The 19,586-nt window shown below is 40.2% G+C and overlaps 1 protein-coding gene across 1 annotated transcript in view; it reads left to right on the forward strand.

The window, feature by feature from the left end:
- The first annotated feature begins 3,722 nt into the window (after positions 1-3,722).
- LOC137108696 (muscarinic acetylcholine receptor M4-like) overlaps positions 3,723-19,586 on the forward strand; it is a 63,100-nt gene continuing 47,236 nt past the window's right edge. The window contains exon 1 of the mRNA XM_067493604.1: positions 3,723-4,252. Within this exon, the coding sequence (XP_067349705.1) occupies positions 4,198-4,252 (55 nt within the window). The 5' untranslated portion in view covers positions 3,723-4,197. The remainder of the gene's footprint in view (positions 4,253-19,586) is intronic.

Genomic DNA, 19,586 nt, shown 5'->3' on the forward strand with positions numbered 1-19,586 from the left:
TCAATTGAGTGCTAATGTTGCAGGTATGCCGATGTGCTAATTAGCATTAGCATATTACAAACATACACATGTAGGTACCTTCTTGAAATGATGCCAAGTTATTGAGTTATTTAAAAACAGCATTAGCATAATAAGTCTTTACTGATGCAGTCTTGCCCTGTTTCTGACAAACTTGCAGCTTCACTCTGCAGTGTTGCTGGGGTCATAGCACAGCTTAGTTAAAATAATTGGAAAGTTAAAGTCACTCTTACAAATTACACAATTTTGTTACTGAAATTACTGTTGCTACTCTGCTTTGGTTAAAATGCTCGTTCCTTATTCAAAATCAACCGCCTAAATCAACAGTATTCAGTCAAGTATCATCTACAGTCAAAGTACAACTTGCTTGTAATTGTATAATATGTTTAGGCAGCACATGGCAATAAATTCTGCTGTGTTTAGTCCTTCTAATGCTTTTCAAATACCATCTCACTTTTATAAACTGATTGCAGCTCAGTGCAACAATAAAATATATCAGTATTAGACAGATGCCTATAAGTATAGCTGAGGCTCAGGAGATTTAAAAGGAACAGATTCACTTACTTGTCCAGGCAAACAATGGAACCAGAAACAAAGGTGAGGACAAAATTCAAGGAGGGGTTCAAAATAGAGTAAAAAGTCCACAAGACTTCCCCAGTAAATCCTTTGTCATACAATCATTGCAGCATGTACCCCAATTGTTTGGAAAATCTGTTGCCAAATAAGGAATTTTAAGTTGCAAGAATCACAAGAAGGTATGTGAAATGCTTGAGGAACTGATGAGGAAAACGGCATGAGTGCATGAACATTAGCCAGCTGGATCAGACAAGGAATGAATGTGACTAACTGCAGACTGAATACAGGTATTGTATGTGAGGTGGCAGGAAGAAGTTAAGCTTATCGGGGTAAGTGGGGCCAGGTGTGTGTGTGTGTGTAAGAAAAGAGCTGGGCATCTAAATGCAGGAACAGAACTGAGCAAAGCAGTGAGCTGGACAAAACCCATGATAAGTTGTCTTATTACTGTATGTAAGCAATTAAATAATGTGTTGAAAAGGTGGAAATGTGGGGGATTTAGATAAGCATCACATGTAGGTTTTTTTCTTTTCTCTTTTATTATAAAATTATTCAGTCTCAGTCCATATGCTACTCAGTTGTTTGAACTACTTAAAATCTACTGCAAGCCATGCAAAAGAGACAAAAGACAATGAAGGTGTTGGCTTCCCAAACACTGGAACACAGCTGACTTCAAGTGGGCATAGTTACCTCTTTGTATTTGGTGTATGATTAATGCTCTAAGTGCAATCATTTGCAAATTTTTAAATGACTTTTGTTGATTGTTGCAATATTATCTGGCATCATCATTTGTTGAGTACCTGAATTACTTTCAATATGATGTTTTATGATTATGTAATAAATATGGGTTATAACAATATCAGTTTTACCATTTCTCCAAATTGTTTTTATGATACTGATCTGACACAGTTACCTATAGTGTAACCAGTTAAATTCTGTGTGAATTTCTGGTGTAAGGGATTATGGGATTAAATCATACGTAGCCTGTGAAATCTTTAGAGAAGCGTGACAATTTAACCTAAAGTAAAGGAAACAGAGTTGATTCAACTATACAGACTCTCTTTGACACCCAACCATGCACTACACCTGGTTTACCCTTTTTTTTCTTTAAATCCTTTCTGATTTGCAATTACTTCTAATTTTTAAGCTGAGGAAGCTGCATCCAGGTCATATCCTCGATTCTCGCAAAGGACTCTTTTGAACCATTAAGCTGTTATGCTTACGCTGCACTTGCTGGTACACAAACACTAAAATAGCAATAGGTTTGCTGCCAGAAACAAGGAAGAAATGCATGCCTTATTTGAACCCTGGTGAGCTTGACTGGCTCTGCTCTCCACCGTCATTCCATGTGCCTCTGTCCAGCTTTTTAGAAAAAAAAAATGTACATATTCCCAATCAACAACATGCCTCACGGTTCTCTTCTGCTCTCTCACCTAAGAATAAAAGGATGAAATGTTTCAGTTCTAATCAGAAGTCAGCTGCCAATATGAATACAGAAAATTTATTTTTACTCAACACATTCTCTAACCAAAATGGCCAAATTGCAAAACAGTTTTTCATCTTAAAGCGCAACTTCGCCTATTTTCAACTTAAACTTCATTTAGGGTGTAAAAGTATATTAATGTTTTTAAACTTCCCTCTGACTTCCATATACGAAAAAATTTCTCTGTTTTCAGCTGAAAAGATGAAAGATGACATCATGAATGTGGTGCAGGAGTTACAGCTGTCCTCCACCAATCCCCTAGTTGTTGGCTCAATCCCTGGCTCCTCTGGGCACATGTCAAAGTGTCCTTGAGCAAATCACTAAACCACAGCTTGGTTGATCCCATTGAGTGTTGGCCAGCTGCAATAGCAGCTTGGGTGAATGAGTAGCAGTGTAAAGCACTTTGAGTACCAATAACTTGAAAAGCGCTATATAAGTATAGACTATTTACCATTTACATCACCCGGAGGAGTTTTTCATAATTAGGAGTTCAGATGATGTTATCTTGAGGAGCTCTGCAAAAGCTGGTTGGCCAAGATTACAACCTAAATAGTATGAGCACCAAGATAACATAGTCAGAACTGAAGGTTCCTCCAAGTCATGTCATCTGGAAGCCTTTTTCAGCTATAAGTATAGAGGTATTTTAATATAGGGAAGTCAGGGGGAAGTATAATGGCATTAATTTACATGTACTACTCAAACTAGATCCAAAAGAAGCAAGTTAAATATCAGTAACGGTGTCATTTAAAGACCTAAAAGACTGGATTACAATTTTGCAATAACTATAGGTTTAAGTACAAAATAAACACAGTTACCTTTAGAAAAAAACTGTCACGCACTATTTTCTTATTGTTACACAACATAACGATCCCCGGCCCTGGCTATATGTCCCTGGGCAAGACACTGAACCCCTAACAGCCCATTCCCCTACCCATCAGTGCAGTGCCGGTCAAAGCACGGTAGTTATTGGGGAGGATTGCGTCAGGAAGGGCATCCGACGTAAAAACTGTGCCAAATGAACATGCCGACAATGACCAGCTGTAGCGACCCTGAACTAACGGGATAAACCGAAAGGACACAACATAACTTAATGTGATGTCAAGTACGTAATGTTCTCATTGTCAGAAAAAACTAACATTCACACTTGACTCGATCTCCAGTCTCTCATCCAGTGCTTTGTAAACCCAACAACCAACCAAAAATGTATTAACACTTTTCTGAAGACAATATAAGGCTTTAAGTTTTTGTTACTTTCCATCCACAACAACCTGACACTGAAGGGCTTTAGGCAAACACCAAGAGGGAATTTTATATTAAAAAGACTTTGCAAGATAACCACATGATTTAACAAACAGTTTAAGATATAAATTTAAACACATTTTTGCACAGTACTTTGAGTTCCGTTGAAAGCATCTAGGAAGAGATCTCTTGATGGCCTGTGTGATCAGCAGGAATTCCAAATTTGTCTGTCCGTGTTCATAGTTGCAGTGTAGTGTGGTTGAAAATTGGTGAACCTGTTCTTTCATTTTATAGTGATGACATTTACAATACTAGCAATGTAAGTAAATGAATACCCAAAATAGAGATAGTCACTAAGGATTAGGAAAATGACATCACAAGTTTCTCTCTCTCTCTCTCTCTCTCTCGCTCGCTCGCTCTCTTGCGCGCTCGGAGCGAAAGACCCGTTTTCTGGTGCGCTGTAGATGCAGAACTGCTACATTTGTATTTTCGGGAGAATCGCTGAATAATTAACAAGTCCATGTGATTAGTCCATGTTAATTTGTTATGTGCTGTTGACCAATCTATAACAGTGATACAAACCTCAACATCCCCCAAGAGTGACAGAATGTAATAGTGCCAATTGGCTGATATACCAGAGGAAAAAAGGAGAGCGTAACAGAAGCAGAAGGAGCATCGAGACAGAGTGAACTGTGATTCTGTGGCACACAGACTAAAAGGGGGGAGAAAGGGATCTAGAAATAAAAAAAGGAGCACGGGAGGAATTTTAGTGCCACCGCCGGAGGAAAACTTGGAGAAAGGAGAGGAAAGTGGTGAGAGAGAACTCGGGAGGAACAGTGGAGAGAGGATTCAGGTTTGCTGCTGTGGGCGCACCGCCATGCAACATGAGTAACGACAGTAACGGAGTTGGGGTTCTTCAGCCCCTTTGGAACTTCAACGGTGAGTAACAGGCGCAACGGTGCTCAATAAACAGACACACGCACAGTTGGTAATTAGGGATTTGTCGGTTTACAGTTAATGTTACAATACAGACGACAGCTTGATAGTGAAAATAGAACAACTCAAACAAACAGAACAAGCATCATTTGACTGCTCTCATTGAACAGTGGCATGTGGGAAGTCGTGTGGGAATGATTTTTGGTCATTTTGCTTCATAAATGTGTGCTAAAGTGCGTTTGATTTGGCATTTACTGTACAAACATGCTGTAATAGTAATATGACTTTCATATCATCCGTTTTAACATTCATTTTTTAAAAAGGTTTAAATAACAAATATATAAATATTCACTAAATAAAAACATGGTTCTGTATATGTGTCAATAAAACAGAGGTGAGATGAGCATACCAGGTTACCACAGGTTAAACATGTGGAGTAAACACAGTGAGGTGATTTTTCGTTTGGATTTAGTAAAAAGAAATATCAAAGAATGGCTATATTTCATGCACAAATATGCTTTGTTGTTAATGGCTTTAGCATTACATCTTATAATTGGCTGAGAAAATGTTCACAGAGGAAGTGATAATTTGACACACACATGATCTCCATTATTATCATGGTGAAAACATTTTTTGAAGATCAGCAGCTTCTACTTAGGACATAAAAGAGAAACAATAAGGAGGTAATGAAGGAGGAGATAACAAAGCAGAGAAAAACAGAATGGGGTTTGTTTTTTCAGAAATTTGGCAAAAAATAACAAACTTCCTCTCCATTATTCCGCTCTTCATCATTTCCTCTTTTTAAAGAAATATAAGTCTAACATAAATGAAACCATAGTGTTAATGCAGGGACTTACAGATTTGCCTCAGAGCAATTGATTGACATCTGTTGTGACCATCAGTTAGTGTGTGTCTCCGTGTGTGTGTGCGTGTTTTTAAAACACAATGTCCTGTAAATCAGTCATATAACACTAAAGCTGAGCTTCTTCTTTGGGGATGGATTCAAGATAACTAAGTATTAACATATGGTTAAAGGTTATATTTTACTGTATGATACTAGAATTTATTTGAACATTTTTTTCCAACTCACTTACTCGCATTGCATTGAGAGGCAAAACATTAGATGCCTCCCTCTAAACCAAAGAAAGCCTCACTGCAAACAGCAATTAAAAGTCAGGGGTGTATTGATTACCTGTTGTATTGATTGTGTCACAGATTATTGATCACTCAATATGTGTGCATCACAGTATTTAAAATAGTATTTAATTAAATGTATTTATTATATTTGCCTCTTGCTTGCCACACAGATGATTTCATAAATTGCATGTACCTAAACTGCATGGTGAGTGTATGAGTTAATGTTCTGTATGATAGAATGACTGACAGCTCTAAGCTCTAGATAAAACATCAGGGGGTAGATGTACTATTCCCCCTCTTCCCTGTTTCCTCTGATTCTTACCATGTCTCCCCCGTGACTCCTTCCTTCCATCAACAGCTTGTCTGTTCTCCTCACCCCTCTCTTTTTATCTCTTACAGCTCTTTTCCTTCTGCACCTCTAATTCTCCCCCATTTGAATCCTTGTTCCTGTAGAGAAGAGATGCCTGTGTGGCATGTTTTTTTATGTGTATATGAGGAATTTTGAATGCTTATTCGTGATTAAATGCTGTTTGTGTATTTCAGCCAACCTACTGTAGTGGGTCTGTGCCTGAGGATGTTTGTTTGAGCTCTCTGTCTGTGTATTAGTTTTTTAGGAAAAAGAGATGCAATGTGAGCAGAGTAATGCTATGATGAGGTTTTCTTTATCTTGTAAAACTGTCTTTTTAGATAAATGTACCCTGATCTATTATCAGCCGTACAGTAGAGATTCAATCCATATCATCATAGGGCTCTGGGTGGACTAGAGATGATCCCAGCTCTCACTGGGCAAGAGGTACACCCTGTACAGGTCAACAGTCTATCGCAGGCCTGGCACATAGAGACAGACAACCACTAACCCTTCAGAGTCAATTTGAACGAGCAGTTTTTCTTTCCATCACTAGATGTTGCTAATTCACACACTCAGCATCCTGCAGGGCTTTGCTAATGAAAGATGAAGTTCTGTATCACACAGTGACTGTGCAAAAAAAAGAATAATCTTTTACACTGGCTTTTACAGATTTAGTCAAAGACAGATTAAACATGTTTAACAAAGCACTGCAAATGACAGAAATAGTAAACATCATCTGCTGTATGCTCCTAGATAGAGATGACGTCTATTAAACAGCTGCTGTCATAACCCTATATTTACGTAAACATTGTCAGCTGATGTCACAGTCATTAAATAGCTTATAGATGTCACCAGCACTCACTTTAGTACTTTTTCCTACTAATAGCATACTCAGATTAAATTTATTTATTTATGTCTCACATCTAAAACATAAACCCATGTACAGTAATTACGTATTGTCAGTATATTCAGTTCGTGAAATGTAGCCAAGCACAAGAACATACACAAAAAGGGGTTTAAATATGCATTGTGTAGAAATTTGGGGGCAGAAATAAGATATTCACTATGTTTTTATGTGTTATGTATTTGAAATCACCTTTTATTCAAAATATCAACAGATTTTGGCTTGTCCCTTTAGAGGTCACCACAGTGGAACATGTTCCGCAAGTTGCTTTGGCATGTGTTTTTACCCTGGATGCCCCATAACTTATCTGGGCTCTGGACCGGCACTAAGGTTGAGCTTGGTGGCTGGATGGGACCACACTTGGTGGGGTGGGATTTGAACCTGCTGCCTTCTGCATCCCAACCCAATGCTCTAGCAGTCATGCTTCCTAGTGAAATCACCTTTTATTAACCGTCTGAGTCAACATAGGGAGCGGCTTCCCCTTTTCACAGCCATGTTGCCCCATGTTTCTACAGTAGCCCAGATTAGACAAACCTAAACCCTACCGCAATACAGGAAAAGCCACAGTATTGTTTACCATCTTACATGGAGGCTATGACCTATAATTTAACATACACAATAGTTTGTTTTAGCTATTTACATAAAGTAACTATTGCCTGTCATTCTGATGTCATAATGACATCACCTAAAAGACCCCGTAGGCTCATTCACACTCGGAAAAGGGAGGAATGGGATTATTTAAATCTTCAATCTTCTTACTGCTAGATGCCAAAAAATTTTACACATTATACCATTGATGATACACATTGGCTTTACACAACAACAATGGAATAATACAGCGATAAAATAAGTAATTCACTCATTAATAGATGTTTTTGTAAAAATATGATTTTGATGAGAGTTGGATCACTTGTAAAGCAGTCTGTACTTTTAGTATCAATTTTACAGTACACAGCTACTTTAAATTACATGAAACACTTATTCATTAAACCCTACAGTTACCTGAAGGCATCAGGACATATTTTGCTAAATCTGCAGCTTTTGACTTGAGAAGTGCTGCACCAGCTCCATTTACACACGGACTTCCTGTGACAAAAGGTTTCTACAAAATAATCCATTACTTTTCCACAGGTATTAGACTGGTCCCTATAATAAAAACCCGGTATTCAGTCCTTATAAATGAATACTGTACATCATGACCTCTTTCTCCCACATCTTTGCATTGTTTTCAGCATTTTATGCTTGATTGAATAATTGTGCAAAACACTATATTAGTATGCTGAAACAATTTTTAACATGAGATAAAGTAGACGTTCAGATAGACTGGAAAATCATTTATGGGCATCATTCAAATGTCTTACTTGTTTTTGTTGACATAAAATATGAAGAGGAGAAATTTCCCAAATAGGAAACTCCCTGATAAATTTATATTTATTGATGTTTGGCAACCATTTATGGACGCTACCTTCATAACAAAGATTTATTTCTGCAAAGGCTATGGAAGTCTCATGAATAAAAATGAATAGACAGTAAGTGTCTATGTTGGTAAAGGATGATACCAGGATGATGACCAGACAGATGTTCATCAGGCAGGTCAGAGGACCATCAGGTCTCACAGTGGGGTGCACACAGAAGCATGTTTGGCATTAAGGAAGGTGATTCTCTGCCAAGTATGGCTGGTGAATGCCACTGTTAATCAGATGGTTGTTTCAGATGGTTGCTGAGGGAAGCCAAGTGTGTCAAGTGGGGCTCACATAGGACAGGAGACAGAAATTTGATTTGGTATTTGATACAAGCTACAGACTCTACGTCAATGTTTTTCTGTGTTCTGTTGATAAAGCACTGTTAGTCAAGAAGTGAACTCAAACAATTAAAGCACTCTGGTCTGACTCCTGTCAATAATATTTTTTTTATGCATCATATGGTTAATCCTTCATGCACAGGTATACTTAGAACCAATAAAGCCAAATATGTTTGAACATCAATCTGTCTCAAAACAGTGTGATGTGACACAAGATAACACATGACATGCTATGGCACAGATGCACTGTGGTTGCAGAATATGTGGCTCATTACTGTGGTAATGTGTAAGACTTTGAATGTCAGCTACTGTAGAGAAAGAATATTTTTGTCGCAGCTCAATAAAACCTGAAAGGTGTGATAGCTGAACCACATGCAAGCCCAGCACAGTTGAGTTTGGGAGGTGCTAGAATGGCTTGTGCATCCATTGTGCTTGACTCAGGAATATTCTGCCCGCCTGCTTGAAGTTTGTATAAATGTGTTTTAAATATTGTTGATAATCATAAAGAGAGACATGCATAAAGCCTGAAATGAGTTCATGAGTATACCATATGCAAATATTGGGCACTGTTTTCTTTAAGCATGGTTTCCTGTAATAGATATGCTCCATGGAAGCCACATTCTGAAGAATGAGAGTTTGGCAAAAGTTAGATGAGAAACAAACTTTTGTGGCCCAGTCAAAGCCCAGATCTCATGAACTTCTGTGTAGAATAATTATGCAACGGGATGCTTGTTTGACGGTTTTGCTGCCTAAGAAGTTTCAACCAGTTATTAAATCCAAATCACTTATTTTTTCCACTCGTACATTTAATGTTTAATTTCTGTGTTCTGTACAGAATCAAAATATATACTTGTTTTTGTTTTCTTAGCTTAAAAATACTGTTTATATGTGTCTTAGATGAAGATTGGGTTCACATACTTTTCCCTATTTCATGTCTTTATATAATTTGCATAAGGACTCCTGACAAGCATTAACAGCATATTGTTTGAGAAGGTTGTGTTAATTTAAATACATTCTTAATGAAACCGGTTCATATTACGAGTCTCTATTTGTCAACTCAGTACAGACATCTCATTTATCTGCCAGACTGACTGGAGCAAATATTCAGGTTGGACCACAAAATGGCACATCATTTCTGCTCTAGAGATTGTAAATTTGTACTCGGGGGGTCGCCCTGTTCTTTGCTTTATTCATGCTGGAACAGGCTCCAATCTCCCATCTCTGTGAAGAGAAAAGAATTGGATTCAGAGAATTAATATACAGAGTCTATGTACTATAAGTTGAACTCTATAGAACATGTTTTTATTAGTTTATTATAAAGGACATTCTATGACACGATTTGGGCACATAGGAATTAAACGTTGCATTAACAGTAGGCGTTTGCTTTGCATTCTTGATATTGAATATGCTGCTGATTTCTGATGTTCTGGTGGTTAACTGGCAGCTCGTGTGCTCTGTCTTGTTCTGTTTATATTGTAATAATGATGTACTGATGATGTACTTTTGAAGTGACACAATCTTTCAATTTATAACAAGTGTTTTTCTGCACTACCTTGCTCATCACCAGCGGCTAATGCCCAAAGGATCATGTAGAAATTATTATGTTTTAAACAATAGCCATCCAAAATTTGAAAGTGCATTTGCACATTCTTTCTTTGTTTGATTCCTATAAAAAGATGTTGCATCCACATTTCTTTTCCTCTGTGTTTGATTAAAATTTTCATTTTGCATTAGAAAACACACTTGCCCTTAATGCCATTACCTACATGTTGTCACAGCAACTAGGACTAAAGTTGTTGTAGAGGTGATCTTACTCGAATCTGACGCTCCTGACACTACAGCACATACTTCAGTCTGGAGATAGTTGTTAGACAAACATTGAACATTTATTGTACTGGCTTCTCAACTGAGCCGATGACAGATCAATTGTACATACAACTTTAAGCCCAGTAATCTCACAAGCTCTCTCACAGTTCCTCTGCTCCAGCTACCTGTCACGTCTGCTCCCTTCAGTAGCTGAGCTGAACTGCGTCTCTCTTTAACAAACCCTTAGCATTGCATTGTTTCCTTAACCACTGGTCAACAAACTTAAAGGTAAACTACAAAGGCAGCCATCAAAGGCAAACTATCGAAGCTATATGGCGTCACTAATGACATCATCAGTACGCAGACACATCACGCAGACACATCACAAATACAAATACACAATCACATACGCTGTATTCTGCCATCGGCTGACTGATGTCACCATCTGGCCACCATAGGAATCTGAGCAGGTCAGCGTCGCTTCCCCAGACTTTTACCTGGTGAAACATAGCCTCCACCTCTGCCACTATTGTCACAGGTTCTTGACGAAACCTGGTCAGAACACCAATTATTGTGTTAGTAGGATTTGGTCCTTGAAGGAGCTGCTCATTCAATGAGGTTCCCTGATAAGATGTGCAACAGTCAAACACCACACGAAGCCTAAGCTTTTTAAGATGGTACACTACATGATGTTGAATATACCAAACGTTTCCATCACTGCGACCAAGGTCCTTATCTGGAACCTTCACTGCATATTTCTTGGTGATTGTAATATAATCCCCCCTGAATGAGGGATTCCTGAGAAACTTCCTCTTCAGAGTTGTAGCACGTTGTTCTGCTACAGCCCGGTTGTTTGGCATTTTAATGTCCAAATCCTTTAATGGGAGATCAAGGCAGTAATGACCGTCTATCATCTTAGCAGATTGTGTCACTCTCTCCATAAACAGACAATTTATGATTTTCGATTTATGATTTATGATTTACGAACATTTAGGATCCGCCTTAGACATACTTCTCCTCTTGTCCATCCTCAGGAAAGTCTTATTAAAACAGTTTTTTCCACAGGTTTTCCAGCTTGGCTACAGATACACGATTTGACATGGCTTGCATTATTTCATTCCTGGTTGTGTTACAACCATCCTCCTTCAGTGGCCCATTGACTGTCCAACCCAGTATGGTTCTGACTGCAAAAGGCCCTTTGTTGACGCTAGGACTAACTCGTTTTCGTTCCATCGTCTTGGCAGCATTAGTTCCAATCAACAGTCCTATGTCTGCGTTGATGAGAGGTATTTGCACTCCTTTAAGATGTGGCCTTTTATCTATATCTTCTTGTCACGGGATGTTATTCTTGCTCATTGGAATATCCTTTAAGCTCTATGAAGTTATTTGAGTCCAGGTGGCCTACCTTCAACTCTCTCACTATAGTACTGGTCACAACTTTGCTTTCTTCCATGTTTGTAAGAAGAAGGCTCACCCTTTTCCCACGTAGACTCAGCTCATCAAGAAGTTTATCTGTACAAAATGTAGCTGTGCTGCCGTTATCCAAGAATGCATACGAAGTGACTACTTTGTTGCCCTTTCTTGCCTTTACTCGGACAGGAATTATGGCAAGGATGCCTTCGGTGTTCTCGGGCTTGTCCTCGAAGTTTTGATTACAACTGCTGTTCATAAATGTGTTGAATACTGCTGGTTCATCACCATCCACAGACTGTCTCTCCTTTGGCTTCCCATGCAGCAACGTATGGTGCATCCCTGAGCAGAACCGACAGTTTACTCCCTCCTGACGGCACCTGCTCATATGTCCTGGTTTCAAGCATCTGAAGCATAAGCCTTGGCTCCTGAGAAACTCTATCTTATCCTTGTAAGAACTGTAATTTTTTACAGTGCTCAAATGTATGCCCCTTGTGGCAAAAAGGACAGGACTCAGGTGAGACTTTGACGGTATCGGAAGGCTTGAGTGTGGCTTTGATGATACTGGAAGGGCTCTTTAAGTGTTCTTTAGGTTTGTCTCCTATGTCCCCATAGTAAGGATGTAGTGAGACCTGGGATTCATAATTGAGAAACTCAACTACATCTGCAAACATAACGCCAGTTTGTGTTTCTCATCTAGATCATAATTGCCAAAATACTTCTTTAAAAGCTCCCTGGCCCTGTGATATCCTTGGCTTGGTTACATATTAAATCAACTTTGCACAATCTCCTTAGGTTGTCCGCTCGTGTGCCGCTCCAACAGGTAGAGTCGATCACCTTCATCCCCCACTCTATTCACCGCTGCACGGTCAAATGCTTCGTTATAAACACCATAGTCTAAAGGATCTCCACTAAACTTAGGAATCATTTGAAGAGAATGAGCCTAAACTCTTTGGCGTTTATCCAGAACTTCAGTTAGGTTGTTTTGACACTGAGCACCCTTAAACAATACGACCCTTTGATTCTGGAAGCTGGCTAACAACCTTTGATTGAAGATCACAGCGGCAAGCCTCAGCCTTTACACTCTTACTGTACTCAGCACGCAAATATCTTACACCCCTATCAACTTTGTCATTTGCCTCTTCACACTATACAGCCGCATCAACGACAACGAGTACTTCCTCACCAGTGTACCTCATCTGTGCCTGACTAAGATTGAATTTATTGCTGACATTCGGACCGCATTACGCAACGAGGCCTGCATGTTTCTTCAAGATCTGGCTTCGTGCATTAGCAGCTGCAAGAGCGGCGTTCATTTCCAATTCTTCTTTCTCTGCTCTAAGCTTAGCTTCTCGCTGCTCTATGGCATGTCTTTGCCTTAATGCTTCTGCCCTCGCCAATAGATTAGCTCTTTCTAGTTCAACCTCAAGGCACGCCTTTAAAGCTGCAGATGTAACGGAACTCGTTCTGGATTTCCTAGATCTCCTTGAAGACGCTACAGACACACTGTCCTCAGGAGCAACACTCTCATCTGCCTTTCGTGCTTCCTCATGACGTTGACGTGTCTTTGTTAACCAGAATGCAACCTCTTCCTTTAGTTGTCCGAGTGTAGTTAACTTCAACTCATACCAGTTTTTCTGATCTGTTTTCATTACTTGTTGGAGCCCAAGCTCATGGAATGTTTCTTTGAGTGAGGTATTTATGCTACAAAACTTACCAAACAAGTTGGTTGAACTCTGGGAACAGCTTGGTTTCCACCACCTTGTAGCAGCCCTCTTCCATGAGACAGCGGAGCTTGCTCTTTTGTCTCAACAGCTGCTTCAACGTGGTCTTTCTTATTTCCATCAGATATTGCAAATCATTCTCCATGGCCTGGCTTGGCTTTGCTTGTAGTTTCTCCATGCTGGCTGAACCAACTTCTCCTTCCATTATTCACTGTGTAGTGCTTAACCCGTGTAGAGAAGGTTTCTTACTAATGTAGAGGTGATCTTACTCGAATCTGACGCTCCTGACACTTCAGCACATCCTTCACTCCAGAGATTGTTGTTAGACAAACATTGATCATTAATTGCTTCTCAACTTAGCCGTTGACAGATCAATTGTACATACAACTTTAAGTACAGTAATCTCACAAGCCTGTTCACTAGCAGTTTCATTAAATAAGTAGCTGAGCTGAACTGCCTCTCTCTTTAAAAAACCCTTGGCATTGCATCGTTTCCTTGACCAATGGTCAACAAACTTAAAGGTAAACTACAAAGGCAACCATCAAAGGCAAACTATAGAAGCTATATGTTGTCACTAATGACATCATCAGTACTCAGACACATCACAAACAGACATTACATAAAACAATTACATTACACACAGAGACACATTACATAAAACAAATCATTAAACTGTGGACCCTTGGCTCATACAGTCGTAAAGGAACAGTTTGAGAGTCTAGGCAACCAGTTGAAGGAAATAATTGTTTTTGTTTAATAAATAGTCAAGCACGTAACCCCCAGTAAATCTGCAAACAGAGCTAAACAAGCTGTTTCCATCTTAATGTTTAACTAGATAAAAAGTGTTTGCTCAGGTTGCTATTGTTATACATTCCATTTAGTTTGAAGATCTGGAACAGTTCTTCTGATAGGTGGGCTGCTGTATGTAAAAATGCTACTCTATCTATCTGACCCTTGTCAAAGTTGTTGGCCACATCTTTCCGTTGTTTCGCCTCTGGAAGTTTGAAACTGGCCGATGCTGCAGACAGCTGTCATATTCCAACGGTCAACACTCAGTTAAACATATCTGTAATCATTCCAGGTAGGTGCATTATTTCTCTATGCGCGTTCCTCACTATGCAGTAGAGTTTTTTTTCTACTGGTCCAGCTTCTTGCTGCAGATTACACATTATCACCTTTGGTCAGCTCGTTGTAAAGAAACATTTAAAACTACAGTATGCTATGCAAATATGATGTAGATCATTGTCATTAGTCTACTGACTTCTGAATGTGAATCGCTGGCACAAGCCACCATATTTAAAGGGCAATTACACACTCACATTCTGCTCAAAGCTCCTTGGTAGGCATAAAAGTAATCAAGAGAGAGTCAGGAAACAATAACTGTAGCAAGTTTGGCTCTGTGTCTACTCTATGTAGTGTGTGAGTGAAAGGTCAAGGAGACACAGGGGAAACTAAGCAATGCTCCGTGTAGCATGGCCCACAGTCAGAGCTAGCTGTGCATGAGAAGCTGTTGTGGGATTTTCCCTTTCCCCAATGGAGAGATAGGGAATCACTAGAAGCATGTTTATGGGCCTTTGTTTTGTTTGTTGGGCGACTGTGGCGCAGGAAGGTAGTACTGACCATAGTATGGCTGTATACGTTAATATTTACACATATATTTATAAGCTCTGACTAAGGCAAAGTTAACACCTAGTGTTGTGTTTATTGACTCTGTTTATGTGGAAACCTCATTTGTAAACAGCTTCAGCTTTTATTCAATTGTTATAGTGGCATTGCAAAAACCATGACACAAATCAATTGTATTTTACAGTGTTAGCCAAAAACAAACACGTGAAAGAGATTCTGGTTTGTGTATCGGTGTGCACCCACAGAAGCATCAAGCTTTCCTGACTTCCAGACATTCATGAAGTGTTTTGGAAAGCATATTGCTTTTCTCTTGACTTGTAAGACATTACTGATGTAAAATAAAAACATTCAACCAGAAAACACGCCTTTCTGCTTAACATACTGTCGTAAAATGAAGTATCAGACCCTGTATTTGCCGATCTGTAATTTATTCTAGGAGTGAGAAAATGTTCTACTCCTGAGTTTGAGACTAATGTTGGATTATCACAGATTCTGCATTTAAATCAACAAGTCCTTGCTCTTCTTCGCATTCCACTCAGTACTAAAACCTGCTGCCATCACTGCTCTACATACATTACATCTGTGGTGCAGTTTGCCATTAGGCAAATATAACCATACATTGGGCTTGTGTGAATTCAGAGGAATTCTAGTTTTCTATCAGTTTTAGGAAACAGAAAGCTGTAAAACAGGTAAAGGTGCACAGTCCCAAGTTCTACGGTAACTCTTGGGTCTATGGTGTATCTATCCTTCCCAATCCACTACTTGTGAGCCAGTTTCTTTGATAAATATAGTACTAGAATCTTCCACTTTAAAAAAATGCATTTGCAGTTCAGTAGTGTACATTTTACATTTTTGTTGTGCACACTACCTAAGCTTCTTCTTCATTTCTGTCTTCCCCCCACTGGAAATTGATTTTGATTGATTTCCAAGTTAACATTCAACCTTTTTACTAATTTTAAGATAAAAATGCAAAGAAATTTCAAATTTGCTGATTTTACATTTCACAAAGATGTCATTGTAAAGTAAAAAGTTTTTATATTTTTAGTAGTAGTCAGGCAAAAGGCATTTGTAGACCTTGATCACCTTTTAGTTGCAGTGTGAATGACCTATGTACTTTCATGAGTAGGAGAGTAAAATGGAGACAAGCTGGTGCCTGTACTGTTCACCAACCAGAATATCATTCATCAACATTTACAACATTTACAATTGCAATGTAATAATACATTGAAAGAAAGTAAAACATTATTACAGTAGGTGTACTATTAGTATTGGTATTGAAGAAACAATAGAAATTCCCAGTGACAGCTTTACACTTGTCACTTGCACCCTTCACATCCTGTAATTTTGCTGTCATCTTCTACTCTGCTTCCTCACTGAAATGGCCTACTTTTTGAGAATATTGCAGTTGCTATGTTGTCTGTGAGCTGGCATCAAAATGGGCACGGGGGGTGTAACATTGGGGAGAGAGAGAAGAATGCAGAGGGGTGATAGAGGAATTAGGGGATGGGGTTTGAGAAGAGGCAGATGAGGACTTACACTAACTGTTCAAAGCTGGAGAGGACAGCTAGTCTGTTAGGATTAGACTGGCTTGTGCTAACATTGCTATTTCTTTTTTTAATTTCCAATTTTTCTGCTTGCTCTTAATTAATTTAGAAATACTGGGCAACAGCATTTGCTGTTAATAAATTATAAATTGGAAGGACCTTTAGAAATGTTAACAAAAATAGTTTTCAGATACAAAAGATTTACGTTGTTTTGTAAGAAAGGTCTGCATGTTCACCTCTGCTTCGTTGTATATCCTATAGAAAATAATCCAATGGTTGGTTCAGTTAAGATCCAAGTCAATCCAGAGGATCAGTATTAGTACCAATCCAGGATTTTGTTCTCTCTGATCTGTTGACTAAAATAAAGCTAATGAAATCTGAACTCTAACATGTTTTGTTTCAACCTACTGATGATGGTGCTGTTTTCCTTCACATCCAGGCTTTCAGTGGTGATCCTAGTAACTAGTAGCTAGAAGGATATGTACATAGTAGCCTTTAACTATGTGTTTATGTATCTGACAAGCCAACTTCACATTGATTTGAGGTGTTGTTGTGCATGTCATCAGATATTACTATATAATCAATGTTTACTATATAAACATGGCTTAGCAACAGCGTTCCAGACGGCGCTATCCAGCTCAATCAGCTGATATGCTATCGAGTGGACAGAGCTCTCGTCGTGGGAGGAAAAACCTGCGGTGGCGATGCTGTTGTGATCTGCAAACACTGCTCACCCCTAGTGGAGTTTATGATTATCAACCACACAGAGAGGAGCTTACAAAGCCCTTCCCCTCCCCCACCTCATTGCCTCGGACCACTGTCATGCTAATGCCTGCATACAGACCGCTCGTCAAAGTCGCCAAACCAGTTCAAAAACGAATACAAGTGTGGCTGGAAGGGTCGTCAGAAGCTCTTCAGGACTGTTTTGACACCACTGACTGGAATATGTTTAAGCAGGATTCTACATACAATAACACCATGTACCTCCAAGAGTACTCCGAGACTGTCAGCGCCTACATCAACAAGTGTATTGATGATGTAACAGTCACAAAGACCATCACTGTCCGGGCCAATCAGAAGCCTTGGATGACGGGGGAGGTCTACAGACTCCTGAAGACGTTGGAGATGAGGTGGGCCTGAGAACAGCCAGGGCCAACCTGTTCCGCGGCATCAGAGAGGCTAAGAGACAGAACTCCAGGAGGATAGCCCATCAATTCAGCGACAGCAGAGACACTTGGAGCCGGGGGCAGGGGATACAGACCATTACGGACTACAGGCCCCTACCACGTACTGTGACAGCAACATCCCTCTGCTGAACGAGGTGAACGACCAGGTGATGACGCTGACCCCAGACAGTGTGAGGAGATCCTTCAGCAGGATCAATGCACGCAAAGCTCCTGGTCCTGACAACATCCTGGGTGTGTACTAAGAGACTTTTTGAGAACTCACTGATGTCTTCACAGACATTTTCAACATCTCATTAAGTCAGGCTATTGTCCCAAAATATCTCAAAGCTACCATCATCATTCCAGTTCCGAAGAAGCCGTCTCCATCCTGCTTCAAAAACTACCGTCCAGTTGCACTTACTCCTATTATCATGAAGTGCTTTGAATGGCTAGTCATGCACCACATCAAGTCTGCCACCCCCCCCCCCCCCCCCCCTCCCTGGACCACTTCTAGTTTGCATATTAGTCCAACCGCTCGACCGGTGATGCCATCACAACTGCTGTCCACTCATCACTCACACATCCAGACAAAAGGACTCATACGTCAGAATGCTGTTCATAGACTTCAGTTCAGCATTCAACACTATCATCCCTCACAGCAGCTCATTCACAAACCGGTCCAGCTGGGGCTCAATACTTCGCTGTGCAACTGGCTGTTGGACTTTCTGACTAGAAGACCTCAGGCAGTTCGGGTCAGCAGCAACACATCATCACACTGAACACTGGGGCCCCCCAATGATGTGTGGTGAGCCCCCTTCTCTTCACTCTGCTGACCCACGACTGCACACCGTCACACAACTCCAACCACTTTATTAAGTTTGCGGATGACACGACTGTGGTGGGTCTCATTAGCAACAAAGATGAGACAAACTACAGGAGCGAGGTGAGCCGCCTGGCCGGGTGGTGCAGTGACAACAATCTCTCTCTGAATCTGGAGAAGACGAAGGAGATTGTTGTTGACTTCATGAGAGCGCACATTCATCATGCTCCTCTAACCATCAACGGTGCGACTGTGGAGAGGGTTAGCAGCACCAAGTTCCTGGGTGTGCACATCACAGAGGACTTCTCCTGGACCAACAACACTGCAGCACTTGGCAAAAGGTCACAGCAGCGTCTCTACTTCCTCCGCAAACTGAGAAGAGGCAGAGCCCCGCCCCCCATCACGTACGCCTTCTACAGAGGCATCATCGAGAGCATTCCGACGAGCTGCATCATGGTGTGGTATGGGGCCTGCACCGCCTCCGGCCGGAAGACTCTACAACGTCGAGTGAGAGCACATCTTCTTCAGTCTGCTGCCATCAGAGAGGAGACTGCGGAATCTACAGGCCAGGACCAGCAGACTGAAGGACAGCTTCATTCATCAGGCTGTCGGGAAGCGGAACTCACTCCCAAACTTGCCCCTTCTTCCCTCTTCTGCCCCAGGCACCACAGAACTATGAACCCCCTCCCCCAGATGCCACATCCCCAGGTCCTTCCACTCACCCTCCCACTGACATACGATGACATGCACCAGTCAATTGAGCAGCATTGGTCTGCTCAATACCTCATTCAGCATATAACTGATATCATTCTACTACCTCTTCAGTCAGTTTAAATAAAAGCACTGCTCTTTGAGCCCTTTGTCACTTTAATCAGATTGTATAAGCTTTTTTGCACTAAATCTTTTTATCTGCAATGTTTGTTCACTTCACTGGTTTGCACTCTATCTGCAATGTGCCTCGTGCTGCTTTACTTTACTTTATTTTACTTTATTTAAATTTTTATTTTTATTACTTTTACATGCCCTTATTGTATAGTTGTATTTATATTT

Source organism: Channa argus, chromosome 23 (assembly GCF_033026475.1).
Source record: "Channa argus isolate prfri chromosome 23, Channa argus male v1.0, whole genome shotgun sequence".
Taxonomy (NCBI): Eukaryota; Metazoa; Chordata; class Actinopteri; order Anabantiformes; family Channidae; genus Channa; species Channa argus.